The sequence below is a fragment of the Myotis yumanensis genome, unplaced genomic scaffold (genome assembly GCF_028538775.1).
Source record: "Myotis yumanensis isolate MYYU_CA2020_CCGP unplaced genomic scaffold, mMyoYum1.0.hap1 SCAF_3, whole genome shotgun sequence".
In the NCBI taxonomy this organism is placed as follows: domain Eukaryota; kingdom Metazoa; phylum Chordata; class Mammalia; order Chiroptera; family Vespertilionidae; genus Myotis; species Myotis yumanensis.
Window position 1 is genome coordinate 122757334 of NW_027223754.1, and position 25786 is coordinate 122783119.

The window sequence follows — 25786 nt, forward strand, 5'->3', positions numbered from 1 at the left end:
GAATAACTGAAGATAGTATAGTCTAGCTGTGGACATAAGACATGAACTAACCCCTGGGGGAAAACAAAACAAAACACCTAAAACATAGGATATTGTGAAGCAGTATGGACACTAAATATTTGGGAATGAAAGAGCATTATATGTGGATCTGTATTGAGCCAGAAGCTACACAGTAAGTACTGAGGATACAGGAGGGTCCCATGGTGGGGAATGGCTGGAAAGGGTTTATTAAAGGCCGTGAGACTTCAAGCTCACCTTTGAAGGACTGGGAGGAATTTTAAAGGTTATCTAACACAAAGTTTCCACACTGTGGTTGGAATTGCCTGTATAGATTTGTAAGGTTACAGCTTTTGAGTCTGGAGGTTCTGAGTCAGTAGGTCTGGTTTGGGCCCAGCTATCTGTATTTTTAAAAGTGTCCCAGATGATTCTGGAACACAGAAATAGTGAACCAAACTCTTCATTTTACAAACAAGCTCAAGGAAAAGGTTGATCTGCCCATGGTCACACAACTCTAATGGTGGCAAAGCCAACGCTCCAACCATATAGTGACAACCACCATCTGTCAACCTCTCTCTACAGGCACTGCCTTACACTCTGTATGTTTATTATCACGTTTAGTCCTCATAACAACTGAAGTCATCATCTCCATTTTAAAGAAGAAGAAAGCAGCTCTTTGAGAGGTTAAATTCTTGTGAAGGTTACACAGCAAATAAGTGGCAGAGCCCAGATTTGAACTCCAAAGCCCAAGCCTTTTAACTATTACATGCACAGACTCTCTCAGGTATTTGCCCAACACTTGCACTAAATTCAACTTATGTCACAGCCGCGAGGGAGTAAGAGCAGGAGCGTGGCGCAGGCTCTTAAGGAAGGATTCTAGACAAAGGCAGTGTGTCTTGGTGAGAAAGTTCCATCTGGGGAGAGGATGGGTAGGTATTTCCAGATTCTAGAGGGGAGTCTGGTGCATGTCCTGTTGCCGACCGAGCAGCTTCCTTCTCCAAACGCAGGTTTCCATTGAGCATTTGGCACCAGCCTCGGGTGATTTAATGGGGTATGACTGGCATCTTATCCTCGAGCCAGACTTTCACAAGTGCTCACCCTCTGGGAGACAGTGATGTTCTCTGCCTCTTCTCCCTGTGGAAGGTCTTTATGTGCCTTAGAAAAGCATGAGTCAAAGGAACACAGCTCTCACTGGCTGTTCTTTGTTCCCTCCCCCACACCCCCTCTCCCAAACATATCTTAGGGACATAGCTCCCTAAGATACCATGTATTTAATGAACATTTTAAAAAATTTAATCCTGAAAGATTTTAGGAAAAAGCATCTCTCCTTCAATGCATTTCTAAGCCCATCTGTAAATGGAGAGTTCAGCTGCCTAGTAACTGAGGCCTCTGCAGGCCACCCTCTGCATTGTGCGGAGGGGAAATTGTATTCCCAGTGCTGTCACATTGGCTCAGTGCAGCTGAACGGTCAGGGGACAAGCTGGGTTTGTCCCCTAGTGCCACTATCTCCCTGATGAGTGACACTGGGCCTGACACTGCATGTGAGCCAGATGCCAACTTCTTCCAGCCCTAATTCCACATCTGACATATACAGGTATCCATCCTCATGGGGTTTCCGGGGAGCTGAAGTTAAGAATCTGGCCTGGGCTTGGTGGTCACTCAATGATCACAATGATTATCATCATTTAAGGATGGTCTTAGGCCATCAGACTTGCATTCATTTACTCACCAATCCTGAACCCTAAAACTTTCTTTCAAAGCATCTTATGAGCTGCCCAAGGGGCCACTGAGCACCGCTGGGATGGTGTGTGCCCCACCTGAGGGGTATTTCTTATGGGAGAGCTCCTTAGTGAGAGCATCATGGCATGTGAGAGAGGTAGAGACTCTCATGGACACCCCCTCATTTTGCAGTTAAGAAAGCTGAGATTCAGGGAGGTTAGGGAGTTTGCACAAGGCTTAACCAATAAGTGGTGGTGCTGAGATTCAAACTGTAGCCTCTTTCACTTTACACGCCCATGTTTCTCTGCTGCATTGAAGGTTCAGTGAGCGGGGACTGGAAAAGGGAGAGAGATGGCCATCCTAGGTGTGTAGCATGGCTGGAGCAAAGGCACTGACATAGAAATGTGGGTGCCAGTAAGCAAGTCAGAGGAGACTCTGCTAGCTCAGAGATGGGGACAGGAAAGTAGGTGTAGGAAGACAGGTAATTTGGATTCTATTCTTAGGCCTGTAGCATTCTAGCTGTATGACCCTAGAGAAGTTTCCCAGCCTCTCTGAGCTTTAGTTTTCCTAACCATAAAGCGGGACCTGTACACATAAGATAGTGTGAATGAGCATTTGGCACATTGCAAAGCTCTCCACCCAGAGGAGCCATTCTGCTGCTATTCTGATGCAGGGGAGCACGGGCTGCCCCTCACCCTCTTGGGCATGCCGTGCTCTGGTACTCTGGAGGGTCTGGGAGACTTCTAGGGGTCCTGCTGCTGGCCCTCATGTGTTGCTCTGTTCCCTCAGGGTGGGAGAATGTCTATGGCTTTGACATGAGCTGTATCCGGGACGTTGCCATGAAGGAGCCCCTGGTGGACATCGTGGACCCAAAGCAAGTGGTGACCAATGCCTGTTTAATAAAGGTCTGCAGACTCATCCTTCTTGGGCCTAGACATGCTGGAAACCCAGCTGTGCCACCCTGTGGGCATGCCGGGAACCCAGCTGTGCCACCCTGTGGGCATGCCGGGAACCCAGCTGTGCCACCCTGGAGAATGGTGGGCCTGGAGTAAGGCATTGCCAGCTCCTGCCCGGCCCTGGCCTGGTGTCAAGAACACCTTAGTCAGAGCCTTTGGCATCACAAGATGACCAGTCAAAAAATCATATGGGGAGAAACTGGAGTCCACAGTGGCACAGCTGATTGGAGGGTGTCAGTACTTGTCGCTTGGTGGTGTTGGGGGCAGGGGGTAATAGAGGAGAGGACATCCTGCAGGCTGGAGGGTCTGTTCAGGATTGAATAAACTACTCCATTCAGAGGTGAATGGCCCTCTTAAAAAAGAAATCCGGTACCGAAATCTGCTGTATAATTGTCATTACACTCCCACGTCCTAGCACACGTGGGACGTCCAGACAGCAATACCCACCTGAGTGTTCTTGTTCATACATGATCTAACATTTTCCCCCCAAAGCTTTCTTCAGTGCAGATGCAGTAGTCCCACCTCTTCCTGAATGGGTCAGCATCTCTATTATATCAATCCCTAGTGTGTTCTCATTATCATTGAATATCCAAACAAGCCAAATTTAATAGAGTAAAACACAAAGCTCCCCTTGACCTCCCCTCCCTTTCAAGTGCATGCTCCTCCTAGAGGGACCACTTATTCACACATTGGATTGAGCTTTCCAGTCCTTTTGCTAAGTCTTTGCATGCATATATGTTAATATATTATGTTGAGTCATATAAACTATTGATATGTGATAGCTAGGACGACATTAATTTCATATGGTTCAAGCTGACTTTTTTATTTAAAAATCTAGATTCATTTATGTAAGTATTCATCAGCCGACTCAGCCCTAATCTTGCTAAAACAGACTTGCCTGCTCTGTCCTGTACATATCACCTCTTTTCTGGAAATATTGGTGTGGAGGACTGGGACATTTACAGCGCATGAAGGGGAAGGGGCCCAGGGCCACTGGGGACGAGAGGAAGTTTCTGAAGGACTAATGCTGATTTGGCAGATGAGAAATGTGCTTTGTCCCCAGACTCGGACTTCCTAATACCACAACCCTTGGTTCATAGCGTCACTGTGGCATTTAGAACAACCTCTGGGAGCAAATAAAGCGACATGAGCCTCACACAGGTCTCAACAGACTCTGTCTCCCTCTCATAACATTCTATCTAAGAAGTTTGGCTTTGGGTCTGAGTCTCAGACTCTCCACTGACACAGTTCTCACTACTTTCTGCGGCCAGTTCCAAGTGCAGGCAGGATTGATGTGGTCAAACGTGTCCTTTAACTTCTTCCTACCAGCCCCTCTGTCCCTGAAACCTCTCCCTTCAGGTGTCCCAAACAAGAACCAGGAAAGCACACTGTGAAACATGCTCACCGTAGTGCAAAACTTTTCTGTGACTCCTGTGGAATAGATAGAAATCACTGTACAATTACATTCGTCAAAATGACACGGGGCTGCTCTATTTGACCATTAGGCAGCTGTTTGGCATGCCTTGAGCTTGGTGATAAAATTCCTCAGTATGCTTGGGCCCCAGGTGGCGTTCTGTCCCTGACCTGCAAGTGTGACACTGTACATCTGCTGGTCACACTGTGGACTGGCCTGCTCCCATCTGCCCAGGCACCCAGGTTCCTTCCTCTGCCTCATTCCAGCCAGGACCCAGCAAGGGACTTCCCTTTGGTAGCAGCTGAGTGCAGCCAGGGGACAGCAGCCAGGCTCAGTGAAGGAGGTGCTACAGGCACCAGAAATGCCAGAAAAGGTGCTATCGAACAGCCCCCTGAGTTGAAGGAGGACTGTCCCCTCCTCGGTTCTTGTCAGTCTCATAGGAAAGAATTCAAATGAGCGACCCTGGACAGTTGTGCTGTAGTAAAGCGAATAAGTTAAAGAAACAAAGCAAGTAACTTTATTAAAGATTCAAGGCAAGCAAATCTATCAAAATACCACTGGCTTACGAAGCACAGATGGCCCTCAGCTAATCTGAGGAGCCCCACCTAGTAGAGGTTCGGCTTTTTGTGCTTTTCTGTCTACCGGTTTTTAAATTCCTCTGCTGGATATCTTGGTACAGACTAGTTTCAAGGGCTCCCTTTTTCTTTGTTTATGGCTTTCCTAGAATTTATAAGAAACATTTGACAGTTTTATTTTTACAAGCCCGAGACTGCCGGCTTTGCAGGGGTAGGGAACATCCGGCCTGAGGGCCATATAAGGCCCACAAAATCATTTGGTCTGGCCCTGCCAAGGCATTAGGGGTGAATTAATTAAATGTTTGACCAAATAGAGCAGGCTAATTTTTAAGTTGCTAATTTTGAATGGCCCCTGAATGATGTTATAAATATCCAAATGACCCTTCACAGAAAAAAGGTTCCTCACCCCTGGTTTAAGGAGTGAGATAAAACTCCCCTACATTCCTCCTTCCCTGAGATGGATGACTTCTTTGTTTGGTGGGTGAGATAAACTCTCCCTTCTTTCCTTCCCTTTTCCCCCTCCTGCCTTAGCACTTCCAGGTTGAGTTAAGCTATGTATTCTCTGGTTAGAGAGGAGAGACATTAGTCATTTGTTCTCAAGCTCCTTGACTGGGAAAGATAAGATCTTGCTGCAAATTGTCTGTAAAGCTGTCCAAACTTATTAGGCATTTAATTTTCTTGTCTCAGTTTTCCCTATTTCTCCAGGTCTGGGATTTTTCCTAGCTCCTTACCACCTTGTTACAGAGGGGCAGAGAGGCTGTGAGGAGGTGTCAGGGCTGGAGCTCTGAGCTGCAGTCCTGTCCCTCCCCGTACCCCTCCCTGACCTCTGGGAAGGCTGGGGACTGGCTGTGGTTGCTTCTTCCACCAGGAGCACCCCTCCAGCAGCTATCTTGCTAATGTGCTAAGCAATGTCTTGCTGAGCCTGTTGGGAAAACACTTGCCCTTATTCACACACTTAATTGCTATTTTCATGCTATTAACGTTGCAGAGTGTGACACTTTATTATAATTAAGACTCTGTTTTGACCAGACTTCTGCTCTGAGACAACCATTTGTAACATTATTTAGTGGTGGGGATAGCAGCAACCAGGGGCTCTTCTGAGTAATTGATGCCTGCGGAGCCCTCCACTTAATGGGGTCACCTGAGGCCAAGCCATGGGGCCTCCCAGGGGTCTCAGAGATGCTGTTGCTGCTGTGAAAAGAAAGCAACCTTCCAGCAAAGGGGTCTGGGTTTGGGGGGAGCCAGGATAACTGCGTTTGATTCTGTAGACTTGGGGTCTGAGAGAGTGGAGCTGAGCTCAGCGGGTGTCCGTGGCTCAGAAGCCCAGCCACAGCTGATCCCACTCTCACAGATGGCCCAACCCCCACTCCTAGAGACCCACTGCCTCCACTGGCATCATTTTAATGTATAGCTCCATTATTTCTGTTTTGGAGGCTTTTATTCCTTAGTAGGTCCCCATTAAGTTGCAAATGTCTGCAGGACCTAGTGAACACTGTCAGCTAATACTGTTGATAGTTGACATTTGGTTGATAGACAGTTGAGAGCAAGACCCTAGAGCCATAGAATTCCTGATAGATGGGTGGTGTGTGTGTGAAGTGAGGGGAGTGACAAGGAAAAAGAGCCAGGTCTAGATGTGTCACAGAGCCCACTTTCCAGTTCTCCCCTCTTATGTTCAAGCCAATAGGTTTGGGTATTTTTAGCTAAGCCATGAGGACTCATGGGAGATTTTGGATGCAGGGAGCAGCACAGTCTGAATGGATCTGAGAGATTAGTCAGTTGGTATAAAGGAGAGACCTGGGAAAGGGAGGACAGTTGTCACATAGGAGACCTGTCAGGTGCTATGTCACACAGCGAGGATACACAGACCAGTAAGGTGTAGCCTCTGTCAGTACAGAGCTCCAGTCCAATGGCAGGGGCAAGACAAAGGTGGTGAGGCTGCTGGGATGAGCCAGAAGTAGGATAAAAAGACCAGGCTAGGCTCATGGCAGAAGGGACAGAGAAAAAATGCCACGGACCTTGGAAAGAGCCTGGAACCTGGCTAGCTGGCCCTGACTAAGAAGGAGATGGAAAAGTCAGTGAGTGCAGGCACTGGGAGCCTGGTGGACTGTGCTGATGCCATTAATGCAAATACAGTCAGCACAGCTTGCTCTAAGAGTTGTTGAGCTGGTGGGCACCTGTGGACAACATGTGGCCAGGAAGGATAATGATCAACATGAAGGCTGACAGGCACTGGGTCTAAACAGACTTCCTGAACGGGGGTGATGGCCCAAACTAACAGTATGACATGTAATGGAGGGCCCCTGCACCTGGGCCCCAGGAAGAAAGGACAAAGGATTGTGAGAGGGATGAAGTTGGGGGAGGGGATTGGCCAACTAAATGTAGGAGGAGCCAGCAGTGTGCTCTTTGAGGTCAGAGGCTGGTGAAGTTGTCAGAAATCATGACTTTGGAGAAGCAAATGGAAAAACAGAGGCAGTTGAGGAAGAAAAGGTTTTAGTGTGAGCTGGAACAAGCATTCAGCTTATTCTGTGGGTGGAGATTACAGACTGGTACCGATTGGAGGTGTTAGGAAATGGAATCGGTTGCCTGGTAGGTAGTGAATGCATCATCCCTGAGGTGTTCAAGCAAGCACCAGGTGCCACTTCCTGGGAATGCTTCTGAGGGGCTCTTGCATTGGATTCAGGGGACTGGCTTTCTACTTCTGCATGCCCGACCCAGGGCTCATCATTCCCTTAGTTCTGAACCTTACTGGGGCTCCCACATTCCCTTAAACCTGTAGTCCCACCTCTTCCCAACTAATAAGTCAGAGCTGCTCACCACAGACACCACAGGGCTCTGATGGCTGGCTCCCTTGACCACACCTCCTCCCCTTGTCCCCTGGAGGCAGGACTTCTCTTTGAAGGTCCCCAGGTGCACCACATCTGCTTTTCACCTATTTACCCTGGAAATATGTAGAGATAAGGGCATTTCTGCTACCATTACTTTGTCTCTTGCCTGCGCTTGTTTCCCACCCTCAGACCCCTGTCCTAATGATTCCCAACAGGTTTTGTCATTCCCAACACGTATTCCCAATGGTTCCTCTAGGAATCATCCCAGACACGTGGCTGGCTCTTGCAGTCCTCAGGACAGAGATCCTTGCTACACACTCCGACCATGGGAAGTCCTCCCTTAGACCTCACTGAAAGCTGCCTGGATGCCTTTTGGGCTCTTGAAAAGTCTGCCCTGTCTCACTGGAGCCAGCAAACAGCAGCCAACATTCTTCACATAGAAAAGAACGGCACAGTACAAACTTTTATTACACTTGCTCCCCACACAAGATTGATTTTCAGCCACTTCCCAGCTGAAATTGTTAGAATTATTAGTTCTTCATTCTCCAGCCAGCACTGAAAATCTCTCACTTCCTATGTACCCTTTTCCCTTTCTCTCTCCCTTTCTCTTTCCCCTCCCTCCCTCCCTCCCTCCCTCCCTCCCTCCCTCCCTCCCTCCCTTCCTCTCTTTCTTCCTCTCTCCCTTTCTCTCTCCCTGTTTTTCCCCCTCCCTTTCCCTCTCTCTCTCCCTCTCTTTCTTTCTTTCTCTCTTTCTTTCACTATCCAGACTTGTTATAAATGCCCACCAGGACTTCCTTTAGCTCAGTCAGTGACTGTGGGGAGGCTCAGGTCCTCATTCTTGTGATAATACTTGATGCCTCCTACTGTCAGGCGCTTAAATATCAAACATCTGGGAAATGAGAGTCTGGTTCCCCCAGATTACTGGGAGGACGTGATAAAGCACAGATTGCTGTTCCAGTTCAGTAGGGCTAGGATGCCCTCCCCTCAGAATTTGTTCCCAGGTGATGCCCACACTTGTCATTCTGGGACCTCACTTTGAGAACCACTAGATGAACATACGATGCTGAGGTGGACCACTCTGAGGACATTCGGGTTGGGTTTAGGATTGCTCTGTTGAATGAAGCTTCTTTTCTCTCCCCTCCCCCCTCCACAGTCCCCACCCCCAACAGATTTACCCTTTTAATTTTGTCCCCCCCTGGGTGCTGACTCATATCTATTTGTATCATTGTTCCACCCTAGAAAGGATGGAGGGGGTCATAGGGAGGGTGGTGGGGTGGGCCTGGGGAGTCACCCTTAAGTAATGACACCCTGGAGAGTGTACGGTAGGTAGTCCCCTGCAGAATGCAGCTGCCCTGGTGGAAGTGCTAAGTGTCTGGCCTTCTCTCTTCTCTGGGCTGCAGGAGGTGGACATTTACACGGTCAAGACGGAAGAGCTATCGTTCACATCTGCCTTCTGCCTGCAGATCCAGCGCAATGACTACATCCACGCCCTGGTCACCTATTTTAATATTGAATTTACCAAGTGCCACAAGAAAATGGGGTTTTCCACAGGTGAGCCTTTTGTTGGCATTCCAGATCCTCCCTTCACCCATACTGAGGCATTGTGGGGAGTGACACAGGGCTGGCCCCAACTTGGGGGAAGGACCTGGGCATTAGCCAGGGGCCCTTAGCTGGCATCTTTAAGCCTTCTGCAGCTGCGGAGTAATCTGAGAAAAATGCATGTCACCAAAATTTTGGCTGCCCAAGGAGAAGGTAAATAAAATTGTGGCTGCCATGGCCAGAGCTATGAGAGAGCACTAAGTGAGGAGAGGCAGGGGTTTGGGCCCCTTTTCAAGCGCACATTTGCTCATTCAGCATTTCTAGAGCATATTTTATGAAGGGGTAAGGAAACAGTGGAATTAGGTTTCTCTCCCCCTGCCATGCCTCACTACAGATTCAGTAGACTACAAGTGGCGTCTCTATGTGTCCTGCTTTCTTCACTATGTCCACCCAGTCCATCCTCATTAATTCCCTGCCAGTGGTCCCCAAAGACCACCACGTTCTCCCTCCCAGCCCTCCTGCAGAGGTGCCTCACTGCCTGTAGCAGATAAGCCCAAATGTCTTAGCCCAGTAAGTGGGGGTTCGGGGACTTAGCCCTAGCCCACTCCTCCAACCTTATTTCTCACCCCTTCTTAGCTTTGCCTTCCACCTCTGTTCCATTCACACAAAGCACTTTGCAGTTCCCTGAACTCAGTGAGGCTTCTTAAGTCTCTGGGAATTGCCTCGCATACCCCAACTCCGTGTCCACCGCAGTGTGCCAAGGGAGCAAGAGGGTCTTTACATTATGTCAGAAGCTCTTGTCATGTCTTTTCCTCCAGATAGCTGCCTTCTCCCTGTGTCCTCACGTGGCCTGTCCTCTGTGTGCACACATCCCTGGTGTCTGTGTATGTTCTAATCTCCTTCTAAAAGGACATCAGCCAGGTTGGATTAGGGCCCACCATAAGGGCCTCATTTTAACTTAATCACCTCTTTACAGGCCCAGCTCCAAATACAGTCACATTATGAGGTATTGGGGTTAGGTATGTGAATTTGTGGGGGACACAATTTAGCCCATAACACCTCCCCTGTCCCCACCTTCTCACCTGGCCCACCCCATTAGAGGTCTCATCTCTCAGCTTGGTATTACTTCATCCCCTCCTTCCCTCTTGGGTCAAGCTTAGGTGTCCTCCTCAGGCTCCCTAACACCCTGGGCTTAGATCTGTCATGGCCATGTTTAAAGTGATGCTTATACACAATAGCAAAGAGGAACCAAAGGGTATAAAAAGTCCTTTCCCCATTCATCCCAATTTCACACCTCAGAGGCATATATTGTTAAGGATTTCTTTTTTATCCTTCAAAAAAATTTCAATGGTGCACAATGTTAGAAATAAGGCGAGCCTCCTAAGTCAGAGGTCCTGGTAGAACACAAAATATACACAGGAGCCAGGCAGCAAGGTAAACATCTTTACTTCTATGTAGAAAGGTACACACACACATGGTCTGGAAGCGTGTGCACACCCTGAGCAGGCAGTCTGCTTAGCTTTATAATCCCTGACGCACGTGACCTGTCCCTCACTCTTGATTGGAGCTCAGCGCACGGTCTTTCCCGATTGGCTAATTCAAAGGGAGGGGGTTGGCCTTTGCTGTTTCAAGATAGCAGCCCCCAGGGAGCTGCAAGCCATGTGGCCAAAATGGTGGCTGCCAAGTCATGCAGTCCAAAATGGCGGCTGTCTACACTGTTCTTTGACAGAAAAGATGATTTGTTTAGTCTCACAACAAGCACATCCACATCTATATACACCTTTTTTTATCCTTTTTATTTGAAATAATTATAGACTCACAGGAAGTTGCAAACATAGCACATAAAGTTCTGTGAACCCTATGCCCAGCTCCCCACATTGGTGGCATCTTACATAACTAGAGTACAATATCAAACTACAGCATTTAAAAAAACACAGGTTGGCTCAGACCGTACACTGCCTTCTGCTACCTTTCCTTTATTTAACAGTATGTGTTGGAGGTTCTTCCATAGCCTCACAGAGATACCTACTTTCTTTTTTTAAACAACAACACAGAAATTCAATGTAAGGCGTGCCATCATTTACTCAACATTTCCACCCATTTTTTTCAATCTTTGGTCTCCCCATGAGTCGGGATCACATCTCATTAGTCTCTGCTCTCCTGGCTTCTATGGCAGTTCTTGGATCATAGCAGATCCTAAACAAATCTCTATGAAAAAACAAATCTCTATGGGGATTTATTCAGAGTCACCACTCACGTGGGGTCACCCTGGGACCTGGGAGCATGCAGTTGGGGTTAGTGTGCACGTGGCAGGAATTGGTGGGTTCTACCAGAATTCAAGGATGTGATTTATTCACTTCAGAAGACCTGGTGACAATGCTCCTCTCTCACCTGTTGTCAGAGCAAGCGACTTACCTAATCCCTCACAGAAGGGCTTTTTCCAGAGCCAGTGTCTCCCAACTGCCAATGTCAGGGTTTTCTCATCTCTATCAGCCAGGCCGGTGCTGGCGCTCCCTGTCCTGGCGAAACCAGAGGTCCAGTCTGGGTTGATACAGGGTTACCCTTCTTCGAGGGGCAGCCTGCAAGCTCATCTTCTTGGTGGGTAGGGATAGCCAGGACAGAGCAGGGAGGTTTTACCTAGACCCTGGCAAGTGGAGAAAACTCAGCCTCATGTTGGTGAGGAGTGGGGGCGGTGAGAGGGTCAAGGAGCCTGTGTGGGGAACAGGGCTGTGACTGGAGGCCAGGAGTGGAGTCACAGAGGCTGGCTCTGCCTCCTCCACCACCAGGATGATGGCCTGCCCTGCTGCAGGTGCTGAGGAAGGGGCAGTCTGGGAAAATTCTGGCTTTTGAAAGCCGGGGCTCCAGCCGTGTAGTTCTTATCTAGGGTCCTTGAGGTCAAGCAGACAGCCTGGGGAAATGGCTCTCTGGCTCTGTGGTGTCAGAGACAACATTCCTGATGCCCCCCCCCCCCCCCCCCCACCAAGCAGGAGTCTTGATTAAATTCAAGTTCAGAATCAAAGAAGTCAGCCCTGGGCTGCCTGGGAAATGGTGAGAATTTCAAGTGCTAAGTCTCCAACCACAGCTTCTTTCCTTCCTGTTCTTGGACATACCCACCATAGTCCCACACAAGCCCCTAGGAGAAAGAGGATAATGAGTATGTTTTATAAGCTCAAAGACCTTGGGTCCAGTTCAAAGTCTGAGCATGCCTCTTTGTCTTTCACAGTCCTGGCATTATGTCCCCACCCCTGTGCACAGAATCCCAGGAACTTAGGTTCTGAAAGGACATTTGGATTTCCTGTAGTCCTCCTTTCCTGTGTCTTGGAGTAGAAGCTCTCAAAGTGTGGCCCGTGGACCAGCAGCATCAGCATCACCTAGGAACTTGTTAGAAATGCAAATTCTCTGCCCCCCCCCCCCTAGACCTACTGAGTCAGTAATTCTGGGGTGGGGCCCTGGAATCTGTGCCTTAAGTTCTGCGGGTGATTGTGATGCACGATCAAGGTTGAAAACCACTGCCCTTGTGCAAGCCTGCCTCACCAGTGCTGACGTCCTCTGGAAAGGCAATTCCATCTCCTGACTGTGGTATGCCTCTGACTGCATGCCTGCTGGCTGACAGATCCCTCCTGCTGCAGCCTTTCCACATATATAGTGATCGGGGGAAATTAAATTGTTTAGCTGCTTTCTCAGACACCCTGAGATGTCAGCATGGGGTTTTGCTTCCCACACATAGCAGATGTCCTTACCAGTTAGCAAGGGCTTGGCAGTGGGCTTTACACAGACCCTCTGCACTCTGACACCAAGGAAGATTTCCTTTCTGTTTCTAAGGATCCCAGATGCACAGAACTGAATCAATATTAATTCTTGGTTCATGACATACTGTCATAGTTGGGTCATGCATGGTTCACTTTTTGCTTACTTATTTATTAACTAGAGGCCCAGTGCACAAACTTAGTGCATGGGGGGTGGGGGGGTCCCTCAGCCCCGCCTGCACCCTCTGCAATTCGGGACTCCTACACCTTTTTCTTATCTAGCTAACCTCTTCACATTTAAAAAAATTAACTGAAATACCACCTACTCTAGGAAATCCTCTTTGAACAAATCTCTTTACAATCTGTATTAAGTATTTTCATAGTATATCATTCTTTTTCTTTAACAGCAACGTAGAGTGGATGCAATGTGCTTCTCATTCTTGCACCTGAATTTTTTTCTTCTTGCTCTTGTAATAGCAAAGCTTATCCAATTTACATTTGCCTTTCAAGGGCTTATATTTGGTTCAGTTTCTAGTTGGCTCCCTGCAATAAATTTAAGCAATAAATTTGGGTTGTGATAGTAAGCCTCACTTGTAATCAAACCTGCAGGTCTCCCTATCTGAATATTTCTATAATACCTATCACATTAGCATACCAGAGATTGTGTTCATTTATAGAAAATAACAATGTCACCTGATCATTTGCTCTTCTAATAATATTTTATAGCAAGATGTATTATTCTAGTAATTTAACTATTACAAAACTGAGGTGTGCAAAAATAAATCACATTGAACAATAAACAATGACTCAAATATCAAAGCATAGTACACTTAGGGCATCCCTTGTTCTGTGCCTCAAATATCATAGCATAGTACACAGTTCATATGGAACTCAGTTTCCTTTAAAATAGGAAGGGATCCCATACTCATGAAGCAGGTACTTCCACACATTTTTTTTATTTAATTCACAGCACATGCTCTTTGTACTAATTGTTGGAAAATCATCCTAGCAATTGCTTCTGTTCCTCTCTGTATTGTTGCCTTACATTCTGATGTCATTACTGCGCTTTTATCATCCACTCACTCTAATAAGATTGTGAATTATTTAAGGGCAGAGATCATGACTTGAGCTTGTGTGTTCCCTGTCATGGTGCCTAGATAAATACTCAAATGCCATCCAGTCCAAATGACTGTCATGAGAGAGGCCCACCATTGCTGGAGACCTCTGATTTTTATTTAAGGGGCCTCACTTGTTCTGCGCCTTTACAGAGGGGTGAGTAGTGGCTGAGGGAATTTGAGGAAACCCAGACAGAATTCTCTTCCTAAAAGATTTTGCTAAGCAGGTGCCAGGGACCACCAGGCATTTGTCCAATTAAAACCCGGACACACAGCAATAACAAAGGCACTGGTCTCCTACTGCTAATACCTAAGGATCAAACCCCAGCCTGCAGGAATTCACCCCGGCAGTCAGGACCAGGCTGCTGGGTGGACCTGGGCTGGTGCTCCTAACTCTGGGGAGAGGGAGAATTCCCGTGGCTGCAGGCTAGAGGCCCCGGACTCCGCGCCACCCACCCGAACAGGTTCATAGCACAGGCTGGTCAGCGGAGTGGCTTCTTCACCTGGGATCACGGAGAGGCCTGGCCTGTTTGCCCTGTGATGGGCGCCGGGATGGGGGGTGTGGACCCTGGCCGCCTCTTGGTGCCGGCGCACACGCAAGTGGCCATGGGGCAGGAACATCTGCTTGGCGCCTGCGCCTGTAGGCCCGGAGTGGCCGGGGGTGTTCTGGGACCCCGGCTGCTCAGGGCCTAGGTGTGGGCCTACAGGCTAGGAGTGGCCTGGGTCCCAAGGATGTTCCCGGGATCCAGGCCATTCGGTGCCTGCATATGCAAATTAACCCGCCATCTTTGTTGGGTTAATTTGCATATTTTCCTGATTGGCTGGTAAATGTAGCAGAGGGATGGTCAATTTACATGTTTCTCTTTTATTATATAGGATATCATGAATACCTGTGAGCTCACCACCTAACTCAGGAATGAGAATAAAATAAATAGTAACTAGAAATAAGACTATTATTGTTATTAGAATGTAATACATCAGCTAATAAATAAATTATTAGAATATAAACTATTAACCAGAAACCCATTATTAATAAATATGGTTATAATTCATAAGTGTAAGTAAATTAACTTACAGTCACATAATAAATCCATGTGAGCTCACTACCTAACTCATTCACTTAAATGCTATCAATACCTTTCCATCCACTTGGATGCTCAACTATCCCTGCCCCACCCATATCGCCTCTAGGTGAACACTATCCTAAATTTTGTGCTCCTTATTGCTTTTCTATTTTAGAAAACTTTTATCACATGTGTGTGCAGGCCTCAACAACGTATTGTTTGGTCTCAGCTATTTTTGAACTTCTTGCAAAGTGAAGCCTGCTTATGTAGTCCCTCTTCATTAACCCCTAACTGTGCTTCCATCTCAGCAGCAGCTGACACTGGGGAGCCCACTCCAAAACACATTGAGTCTTGTGCAGCTTGAAAACAATCCCTGTTAATGGCCTGCTACCTCCTCTCTGTAGCTCCAGGCAGGAGCCCTAATGGGCACAGGCGCCCAGGTTTCCAGGCTGTGCTAGCCAACAGGCCTAGCTGCCCCATTCACCGCTTTGGCACATCCTAGGCAGGTACAGGGAGGAAAATGGTCCTGGGGCCCCAGGGCTGCTGTGTAGTAGATAGGAGAACAGTAGGCTGAGTATGAGCAAGCCTGGATTTGAGTCCTGGTATTCCCAGGATTCAGCAAAGTAGGATGATCAGGTGCTGAAAGTGACCTCGGGCAAGTTAGTCTCTGGGTCTTGGGTTTGTTATGTGTGAAATCACACCATTGGACCTCAGTGGCCTGGCAGCCCGTTTTAGTTTTGCTGTCCTTTGACACTGAGTCATTTTCTCAGGTCAAAGGAGCTTCTTGGTGCATAGTCTTTAATTCTTCAGAGAGCTTGTGAACCCTCTAGGGCAGTGGTTCTCAACCTGTGGGTCGCGACCCCTTTGGGGGTCGAATGACCCTTTCACAGGAGTTGCCTAAGACCATCGGAAAACACATATATAATTACATATTGTTTTTGTGATTAATCACTATGCTTTAATTATGTTCAATTTGTAACAATGAAATTGGGGGTCACCACAACATGAGGAACTGTATTTAAGTGTCGCGGCATTAGGAAGGTTGAGAACCACTGCCCTAGAGCATATCATTACAAATTTACAGATGGAAAGAGCATTAGGTTCCACTTAACCATTGGGAAGTGAAACAGAAAGCAGGATTCCACTCGTTTTCCAAAAGCACCAGGAATAATCTTGTGAACCCCCTGCTGTTTGTTCCCATGGCCCCTGTGGTCACAACTCATGCCAGACTTGTCTTCTCACTTAGGGGATAGGATATAAAAGGGGTAAGGCTGTATTGGTTGCTGCTCCCCAAATTTAGGACCATAACTGGCACATCAGAGGCATCTTGAATAGATGTGTGTTGAATGAATCAATGGATGGATGGATGGATGGATGGATATATACTTGGAATCCTGCAGGCACTATTGGTCACAATCACTTCAAAATACAAAACACAAGCTGTCTGTCATCCAGAACCCAGAGAGACTGTGAGGGGAGAGGCCTCAGGGAGGGAGAAAAGGGATCCAGATATTGAGTATGAAGGCATCTTCATAACAGGGAAAGCTGAGGGCAGAGGAGAAAAAAAGACTTGCTCACTGACGGGAAGTCCAGGTGTCCTGCACAGCCCTGTGGTGAGTGCCCGCCCTCGTGTACCGCAACTTCCTGGATGCTTCCCCAGGACACTCTAGAATCTAGATCACTAGAATTGAGAAGCCCACATTTGCAGTTCAGAGCCATAGTTTATGGATAAGTAAAATGATATATCACTTTCCATAATTATGAAATAGCCACCTAATGCTTAGTAACACCCTAACATAGGCTGACTATGTTATAGGTTGGGTGATCATATAATTTATCTTTCTGTTTTTTATTATTTTTATTTTTTTTAATTAAATTTTTATTGTTCAGATTACATTTGTTCCTCTTTCTCCCCCGCCCCATAACTCCCCTCCTTCCAGTTCCCGCCCCACCCTCCACCCTCACTCCCCACCCACTGTCCTCATCCATAGGTACACGATTTTTGTCCAGTCTCTTCCCGAATCTCCCATTCCCCTTTCCTCCCCCAAGAATAGTCAGTCCATTCCCTTTCTATGTCCCTGATTCATTATAATCACCAGTTCATTCTGTACATCAGATTATTTATTCACTTGATTCTTAGATTCACTTGTTGATAGATGCATGTTTGTTGTTCACAATTTGTATCTTTACCTTTTTCTTCTTCCTCTTCTTAAAGGATACCTTTCAGTATTTCATATAATACTGGTTTAGTGGTGATCAACTCCTTTAGCTTTTCCTTATCTGTGAAGCTCTTTATCTGACCTTCAATTCTGAATGATAGCTTTGCTGGATAAAGTACTCTTGGTTGTAGGTTCTTGGTATTCATCACTTTGAATATTTCTTGCCATTCCCTTCTGGCCTGCAAAGTTTCTGTTGAGAAATCAGCTGACAGTCGTATGGGTATTCCCTTGTAGGTAACTGAGTTTCTTTCTCTTGCTGCTTTTAAGATTCTCTCTTTGTCTTTTGCTCTTGGCATTTTAATTATGATGTGTCTTGGTGTGGTCCTCTTTGGATTCCTTTTGTTTGGGGTTCTCTGTGCTTCTTGGACCTGTAAGTCCATTTCTTTCACCAGGTGGGGGAAGTTTTCTGCCATTATTTCTTCAAATAGGTTTTCAATATCTTGCTGTCTCTCATCTTCTGGCACTCCTATAATTCTGATATTAGTCTGCTTGAAGCTGTCCCAGAGGCTCCTTACACTATCTTCACACTTTCGGATTCTTTTCTCATTTTGCTTTTCCAGTTGGGTGTTTTTTGCTTCTTCGAATTTCAAATCTTTGGTTTGATTCTTGTGCTCCTCTGGTCTGCTATTGGGTATAATATTCTTTATTTCAGTCCGTGTATGCTTACTTTCTAATTTCTTTATCGTAGCATCGAGGGTCTCATTAGTTTTCGTGAGGCTCTGCTCAAGTTTATTGCAAGCCCTCAAAATTGCGATTTTTAGCTCCATATCCTCCATTTCTGTCATGTTTTTTTGTTGGTGCACCCCCTTGTGGTCTTTGTGCGCAGTCTTGTTCTAGTTAAGCCTTAATTGTTGTAGTTAATACTAGAGGGATTTGACCACCAGGTCAACTGGCTGTGAGAATCAGCTGTGGAAAACTTCTGTCCTCTGGGGAGGTGCTAATCTAGCCTTTGCCTGAGGCGATCAGCAAATGGCTCTGCGCAGGGCTTGGGCGGGGCGGGTCCCACGGGATCAACAGGGCGGGAGGAGGGAGCAGCTATGGCTGCTCTCAGTCCGTCCCCAGGGGCTCTGCCTCTCTGTCCCAGCAACCGCTGCAAACCTCGGAGGGACTGTAGCCAGACAGTCCCGCTTCTCCCGTTTGAGTCTGGGTCCCTAGAGACTCGCCCGGATCTGTAGCCCAGAGTCTGAGACTCCCTCCTGATTGAAAACGACAACCTCGCCCTCAGCCACCAGCCCGCTTTGCGTGCGCACCACCGCACCACCGTACCTTTAAATTTTCCACACTGCGCCTCCTCTGAGCCTCGTAATGCTGTTGTTTTTCCTTCTAGTTGAAGAGTCTCTCCTCAGCCAGCCTTCCTGTGGTTCTGGTTGATGTCCGTTCTGTCTTTTAGTTGTATTTTTAAAGTGGTTTTTTGCAGCAGCAGTCTCCGGTGTTTACCTATGCCGCCATCTTCGATTCCTCTAATTTATCTTTCAATTAAGGAAATCTTTTGAGAGTGAGAGAGAGAGAGCTAGTAGTAATTATACCAGGAAAACAGAAGTAAACTGTGCTCAACAGGTTTGGTCATCCTTAGTGTATCTTTTCCCTGTTCTCATCCCATCTAATCCTCACAGAGCCCCATGGTCTGGAGGTGTAGAAAATGAGCCCCCGGGTCATGTGCAAATACGTGGCAAAGTGGAAGCTGGAAACTGGGTCTGTTGTGCCCACTTCACAGTCCTTCCCACTGACACCCATCCAAAAGGTGTTATCAGATGTGAACCATTAGGTTTGCTCTGCGATTTCAGCCATGGCTGTTCATCTGCATCACCTGGGGGAGATTTTTAAGTCTTGGCAAACCCGCTCCCTTCTCATCCCTAGAAATACTGAATTCAAATCCCTAGTAGAGTAAAAACAGTTGACTTTTAATAAGTTTCTTCTGGACATATTGTTGGAGGATCAGGACTGAGAAGACTGTTTTAATTAGTCCATAGCTAATGAACCCATCATGGAAATGAGACCTTGGGGAAGTTCTTAACCTTTTGATGTTGATGTCAGGGGGAGAGATCGCTTTCCTCCAACCCAACGTGGGCATATTTTGGGGCTACCATCAGAGTCAGACTCCTAGGCTTGGTGACTGGCAAATTTGAGGCAGTAAAGTCTCTGGGATTCTCATGAAGCATCTGACGAGGTAAAAGAAAGAAGGTGCTTGAATCCTCTTGCCTGAAGGTCTATAAGAACTGGAGAGACACCTGTCTGAGCTGCTGTAGGTGGCAGTGGGGGCGAGAGTACTGTCAGTCACACTGCTCTTCGCCACACACACACACTGGAGACTGTCTTTTGACAATTTATTTAGATGTAATTGGCAGGGAAGATGCTGGGAGCAGTCACACTTGGTCTGTAGACAGCAGTACTAGTATAGTACTGCCTTAGACTAGAGGACAGGAAGGCTGGATGTGTTTGGGGATCCAGGATCGGAGAGTCACAGATTGCATGCCCATGATCCTCCTTCAAGCCATTCCAAATATTCAGGCTGTTCTTCCCCCTCTAGGACCTTGAGTTTGCATCGCTTTCCCACATGCACACACTGAAGGCTACTCAAGTCTGAATCCAAACCACTGACATTTGATCAAGCCAGTTCATTGCAAAGGGCAAAGAAAGACAGTCTTCATCACCATTCAAATAGTGCTTGAAAGATGTTAGAGGCCACCTGGTCTGACTTGGTGCATGATAAATACCAAGTCAGTGGACCCCAGGTAGCTTGTAAGCTTGTGATACAATTCTAATTCTTTATGGTGAATTGAAGTCTGCCTTCTAGTAATTTCCACCGACTAACCTTTGTTCTGCCTCCAAGGTCACACATGAGTTTTTCCATGTGACAGCTTTTTGTCTTGTTTAAAAGGCACTTATGTTCTCCCCCAAGTCTTCTTATCTTTAACTTTGGTCCTAAGCAAAGAGGAAATCAGCATTAATGAGTCCTGTATCCTGGTGGGGAAGATAAGTGCCTGAAGGGCCAAGAGAAACTGACTATAAGATGGGATCTTCTATTGTTCTTAGGTTCAAAGCCCTCAGTGTAACTGAGCATCTATGGGTACATTGAAACTTCATGGGATGTCTATCTAGTCTGGTTTTATATCAAATAAATCATTTGTTCAGTGCTTAAAGGCCTACTAAGTGAGGTGGTAAGCACTGAAGACATAACAGTGAGCAGGCCTGGCATGGTCCCTGCCCTCATGGATTGCAGTCTTGGGGAGGACACAAACAAGTGGGCAGAAAAGACATTTGTGCTGCAGCATGACAGGCTCAGGGTGCCCTAGTCCAAGTGAGTGGTCAGGCAGGGCTTCACAGAGGAAGTGACCTTGAAGGATGAGGGAGAGAGAGCCTGGTGAGCAGGGAGCAGGGGAGAAGAGTGTTCCAGGGATGGCTGTTGCTGAGGAAGATGGCCCATTAGCTGTGCCTCTCATGGAGCTATGGAATCTGTATTGTGCTGAGAGGGATGTGTGCAACTTAATGGCAAATACAGAGGAGGTGCAAGCATCAGCGTGGTTTTGGATCATGCAGGAGGTGTGGGCTCTGGCCCAGCGTTGGGGCTGTGGAAAGAGAATCATCCCTCATTTCTATTTGAGCCAGTTGGTCAGCACAGCTGAGACCCCTGGTGAGCCTGGGCCAAGGGTACTACTTTTGGTTCTAGGGCAGAGAGGCAGGAAGGGAAAGCTATTTGTAGGACCGGGCTGGCAGTGGAAGTGGGGAAACTGGGTTAGCTGTGGAGTTTGCATAAATGATGTCATTTAAGGGGAAACAGGATGTTCTACTCTATGAATCTCTCCCCTACACTGTTGGAAAATCTTCACTCTGTTGAACTAATGAAAACAAACATACAAACAAAACACACACACACACGCACACAGTGGCATTCTGAGATTCATTTGTGTTAGGAAGTTTAGTTGGTGAGAGGGTATTCATCCTCCACTGCTTGGTATGAAATTGTAATATCAGCTTGTTCTCTTATGATCCACAGCTAAGACCCGCAGCCCTGAGGGGTGGAGATCTGATGGAAGGAGGGGTCCCTGAGGCTGAGGAGGAGTTCTGGTGTGGGCTTGGAGATGGCATGTGACCCAACAAGGGTGTTGTGTGGGCGTCAGAGTCCCAGAGGAAAGTCAGTGACTTGTAGGCAGGGTCCCAGCCTCAGCCCTTCTGGAGGCGCCTTCTCTGACTGTTCCATCCTACCTCCCCGTCCTTCGCCCCTCAGCCCCTGATGCCCCCTACACCCACTGGAAGCAGACCGTCTTCTACCTGGAAGATTGCCTCACCGTCCGGAGGGGGGAAGAGCTCTATGGGTCCATCTCCATGAAGCCAAATGCCAAAAATGTGGTGAGTGCTAAAATGGCCTCTGTGTGGGCAAGGGTCAGAGAGAAGGGACCACAGTGCTGGTCCCAGTGTCCACTCACCCAGGCAACTCAGTGCCTTGTGCACAATCAGGGAAGTTACCAGATGAGGCAGTCAGAAGTTGGGCTTGGATGTAACTAGGCATTACTGAAGGACTCCAGGGTTGGCCCCTAAAAGCTCGGGAATTTGAGACTTTTTCTAGCCCCTCCTTCCCCACCTGGACTCTCAGCCCGGAGCACAGTATCTAGCTCTTCATAGGCGGGCTTTGAGAACAGAGGCTGTTGCCATGGATTTCACCTCAGTTAGGACGAGCTGAGCCAGGAAATAAGTTTCTGGTAGCCCAGAAGTTTTTGCATTTCTTTTGTGGGCCAAGTGGGTTGGGGACGGCGTGATTCTCTCTGTTTGAGCCACCCTGGCTGCAGGCAATGCCTTGTGGGATATGCCACAGGAGACTCACCCACCCCACTCTCTATTCTCCCAGGATGAAATCAGAGGAAACAGTCTATATTATTACAGGAAGAATTTAGGTTAGGAATCAAAGAACTTCCTGTGAAGATAATGAGGCACCAGAATAGATTCCCGAGGGCTGTTGGTGGGAACTCCTTAGCTAGCAACCCTTAGGAGCAGAGTAGCTACCCATCCATCTGCCTGTAGGGAGGGGCGTGGGGCCGGCACTTCCCTCCGCACTGACGCGCCGACCCTTTGCTCCTTCTCTGCAGCGAGACCTCGATTTCACAGTAGACTTGGATTTCAAGGGACAGCTGTGTGAAACATCTGTATCTAATGACTACAAAATGCGTTAGCACACGTGGGAAGCTGCAGAGAGCGAGCGAGAAAAACCCTCACCTCGATCTGCGGCACTGTGATGAGAATACCGTTTGCAGGACTACACACTCGAAAACCAGAGTTTTAAATTCTGCCTTGAAGATTGGGGAACTCGCCAGGGCTCAGGTGGCCCTGACACTGGACAGATGACCTCCAGCTGCTCAGCTCTGCTCTGTGAGCCCTTCACAATGTCTTTGCTGTCGCTGACCATGAGCGACCTCCAGTGCTGCGGCTGGGCCCGGGGACAGAAGTGCTCATGTATACCTATTGTCCTTTACTGTGACTCTCCGATCTCCAGGTTTTGCATGCTGCAGGCATCTAGGGCAGAGGCTTCACTAGAACCTGGAGGCTAGTGTCTTTGATAGAATAAGCCGGATTCTGTCTGTGCGGTGGTGTGTGCGTGCCTGCGCGCGGACAGCATATACAGTCGCTTATTTACCCACAACGCTGTATATGCATGCATATACAACCACTGGGTGCACCCAAGTGTCCATCCAGGGCGTGTGTGCACGTGCGCGTGCGTAGAATATCTATTACTCCCAGAGGAGATTTTGTTGCTTTGGAATAGGACTTTGTTTTGTGATTAGCTCTCCCCTCCCCCACCCCTTACCAGATGTAAGCAGCTATGAAACATTCTCTGTACTAGCTTTGGTCTCCTTTTGACTAGACCGTGGCTCCGAACCCTGGAGCATAGTACCATACACTCTGTGGGAGCTCAATAAAGGCACATGAGAGTGAAGCAATGGGATGGCTGTGTTCCTGGTGCTCTGAGGGGAGGAGGGTGTGAGGGGGGGAAGCGCAAGGCAAAGGCCTTGTTGGAGCAGAAATGAAAGGGCAGCACCTGGCTCTCTTCCTGCTTCAGGAAGGGAGGCTGCTGGGTAGAAGCAGCTGTGAAGTCAGGACTGGCTGAAAGGCACCTCCCACAGACTCTCGGGGTGGCAGGAGGGTCCTGGAGCTGGAGTCGGGGACATGAGCTGACTGAGAATGCTCTAGAATGGGAGGCCACATGTGTCCTGGAGTTAAGCCAAGGTCGGGAGCAGGAAGCTGGGATGTGCTTGCTGCCCAGAGGGCTGAGGGAAAGCAGGGGATGGTGACTGAGCTTGTGGTTCTGAGTGACTGGAGAGAGACAGGGCAACGTTTGAGGGAAAGGCCAGTAGGCAGCAAGGGACACGCCCTGTCTAGGGTGCTGAGAGTCTGCTGGGTGTGCTGGTGGGTGATCTCTCGTCCCTGCCCCTCACCCCTGGGCCAGTATCTGGCCTGGCCTGGCAGCCTCCGCATCAGCAGGAGCCCACCCATCTTGAATGGGGCCTTCCCACTGAGCTCAAGCAAGACACGTGGTCCTCGAGGTGCCACGCAGTTTCCTACAACAGCTCCCTCCCACAGGGCGGCGGATAAATTTCCAGTCCTCCCAACTTCTTCATCCTGCCACCTCTGAGACTCCAGTCCATCACAGAGAGGCAGAACCAGGTGAGAGACTCCTGGGGCTGTGACTGTTACTTGAGGAAAAGGTGGGAGCATCACCTGTGGACAGGGACCAGGCCTAGCTGCCCTGAATATTCAATTGCCACGTAGGGGAGGGCCCGCCTCTGGTTGAGGGGCCAGGCACCTGGGGCTGTAACACCGCTGAAAGAAGGGGGCTGGGCCAAGTGAGTGTTTTCCACACCGTGTCCTGGGGGCTCTAGGGCTTGTGGGAGGTGCCAGGGGCAACCCCCAACTTCAGAAAGAATCATTTTTCTTTTCTCTGTTTTTTATTTATTTAATTTTTTTTGGGGGGGGGGGGGGCAGAATTCTACTAAAAATAAAAATAAAACAAAGAAATTTAAAGAAACCAAGACCAAAATCAAACCCCTTTGAAAATGACTTATGTAGGTGACTCACAGTCCTAATACTCCAAAGTCAGGGCTATCTGGGACTCTCTCTTCCCTTCCCTCCCGCCCAGCAGACCTGGGCAGCCTCACCTAAAGCACTTCCTACAGCCCCAAAGAGCCTTTGGGTCTTAGCTGGCACCTACTACCTGGCCTAGAACCACATTTCCCCTCACCTGCACCTTTGTTATCTCCTGCCCCATCCGCTCCACAATATCTTCTCCATCCTCACTCAGAAGGGGGACAGGCTCTGTCAGCAGAGGGGCCTGGGAGGGGTGCTCTCGAGGAGCACGTAGCTCTGCTTGGCAAGCTGGTGGGTTTCACTTGCCCCTTGGCCTGGCTTCTGTGCAGGGTCCCAGCAGGCCGGGCCCCTTGGAGCCTGTGTTTTCCATCAGACACCTCATGGGGATGAAGTACCATGTTCTTTGCCAGAACTGATGAAGTGTTTTCATTTGGTTTGTCTGGGGTTATTCTCTAGCTTTGGGGCAGGGCAGTCTCATCTGTGTCAGCATTTCTCCTTGGGGAGACATTCCAGGTCTGGGAAGGCAAAGGGGCCATTTAGAGGAAGTGGTCCAGCTGACAGGGCCCAGGATGGGAGGGTGTGGAGGAGGCCTCGGCTTGCCTGAGGGTGGGTGTCCTGGGGTTGGTCGTGGCCTTAAACATGATAACGAACTTCAGCGGCAATGGCTCTCAGGCATCTGCTCGCTTGTTGGCTTCCCCAAAGCCGTGGGACTTAGGCATGAGTGCTCCCCACCCGTGCTGCAGCCGAGGCACTGAGACTGGGGAGGAGGAGCGGAGCTGGGCAGTGGGCCTGCTCCTGCTCCTCGTGCCTCTCCTGACAGTGCTCGTCCTCTGAACCTCGGCCAGCGAGGCCTCTCTTTGTACCTAGAGACACATACAGTGAAAACCGCGAAATGCTTTTTGTCCACACATATTAAACAAGAAAAGTCTAGAAACTTCAAGGAGACAGCAGTGACTGTGTTAGAAGAAGGAGGGGTTGAGGAAGGGCATGGGCTGGGGCCCCCGAGGGGAACTCATCGGGGAATTTTCACTGTGGTGGGAGTCAGGAGCCCTGGATGCTGCCTAGCCTCAAACAGCAAGGCTCTCCTACTTCGTGGAGAATTCCACCCATGGTCAGTGGGCAAAATCCTACTACGCCAAGAGCAACCAGGATGATGATCTCCCAGGAGCTCAGGTGTTGGGACCTGGAGGCATCCCTGACATTCCTGGGGGACAGGAGGTCAGTGAAGACAAGACCTGGCAGTCTTTTGGGGCATCTTCTGCCTTCAGAGGAGAAGAGGGTCACCCCACGGCCTGCCCTGGCTCTGGGTCTGTGGCTCCCATCACACCACCCCCTCTTTCTGCTCCTGGGGTACAGAGTGAAGCCTGTGAGGCATGAAGAAGCATCCACAACCCCCGCCCCCCCCCCCCCCCCCGCCCGCCTTGTCCTGCCCCTGGGAAAGAAAGCTCCAGTGGGAATGGTCATTTCTCTCTGATTCGGTGGGAAATAAGCAATATCTGCTGGAGCATGTTCTAAAGAGAAGTCAGTGTGTCAGATGAGGAGG

The 25786-nt window shown here is 48.5% G+C and overlaps 1 protein-coding gene across 3 annotated transcripts in view; it reads left to right on the forward strand.

The window, feature by feature from the left end:
• The window catches only part of PRMT8 (protein arginine methyltransferase 8), a 91382-nt gene extending 68292 nt beyond the window's left edge, over nucleotides 1–23090 (forward strand). For all 3 annotated transcript variants that reach the window (XM_070409544.1, XM_070409543.1, XM_070409545.1), the window contains 4 exons: nucleotides 2506–2621; nucleotides 8887–9037; nucleotides 21395–21516; nucleotides 22251–23090. In XM_070409544.1, the coding sequence (XP_070265645.1) occupies nucleotides 2506–2621; nucleotides 8887–9037; nucleotides 21395–21516; nucleotides 22251–22334 (473 nt within the window). In that variant the 3' untranslated portion in view covers nucleotides 22335–23090. The remainder of the gene's footprint in view (nucleotides 1–2505; nucleotides 2622–8886; nucleotides 9038–21394; nucleotides 21517–22250) is intronic.
• The last annotated feature ends 2696 nt before the right edge of the window (nucleotides 23091–25786 follow it).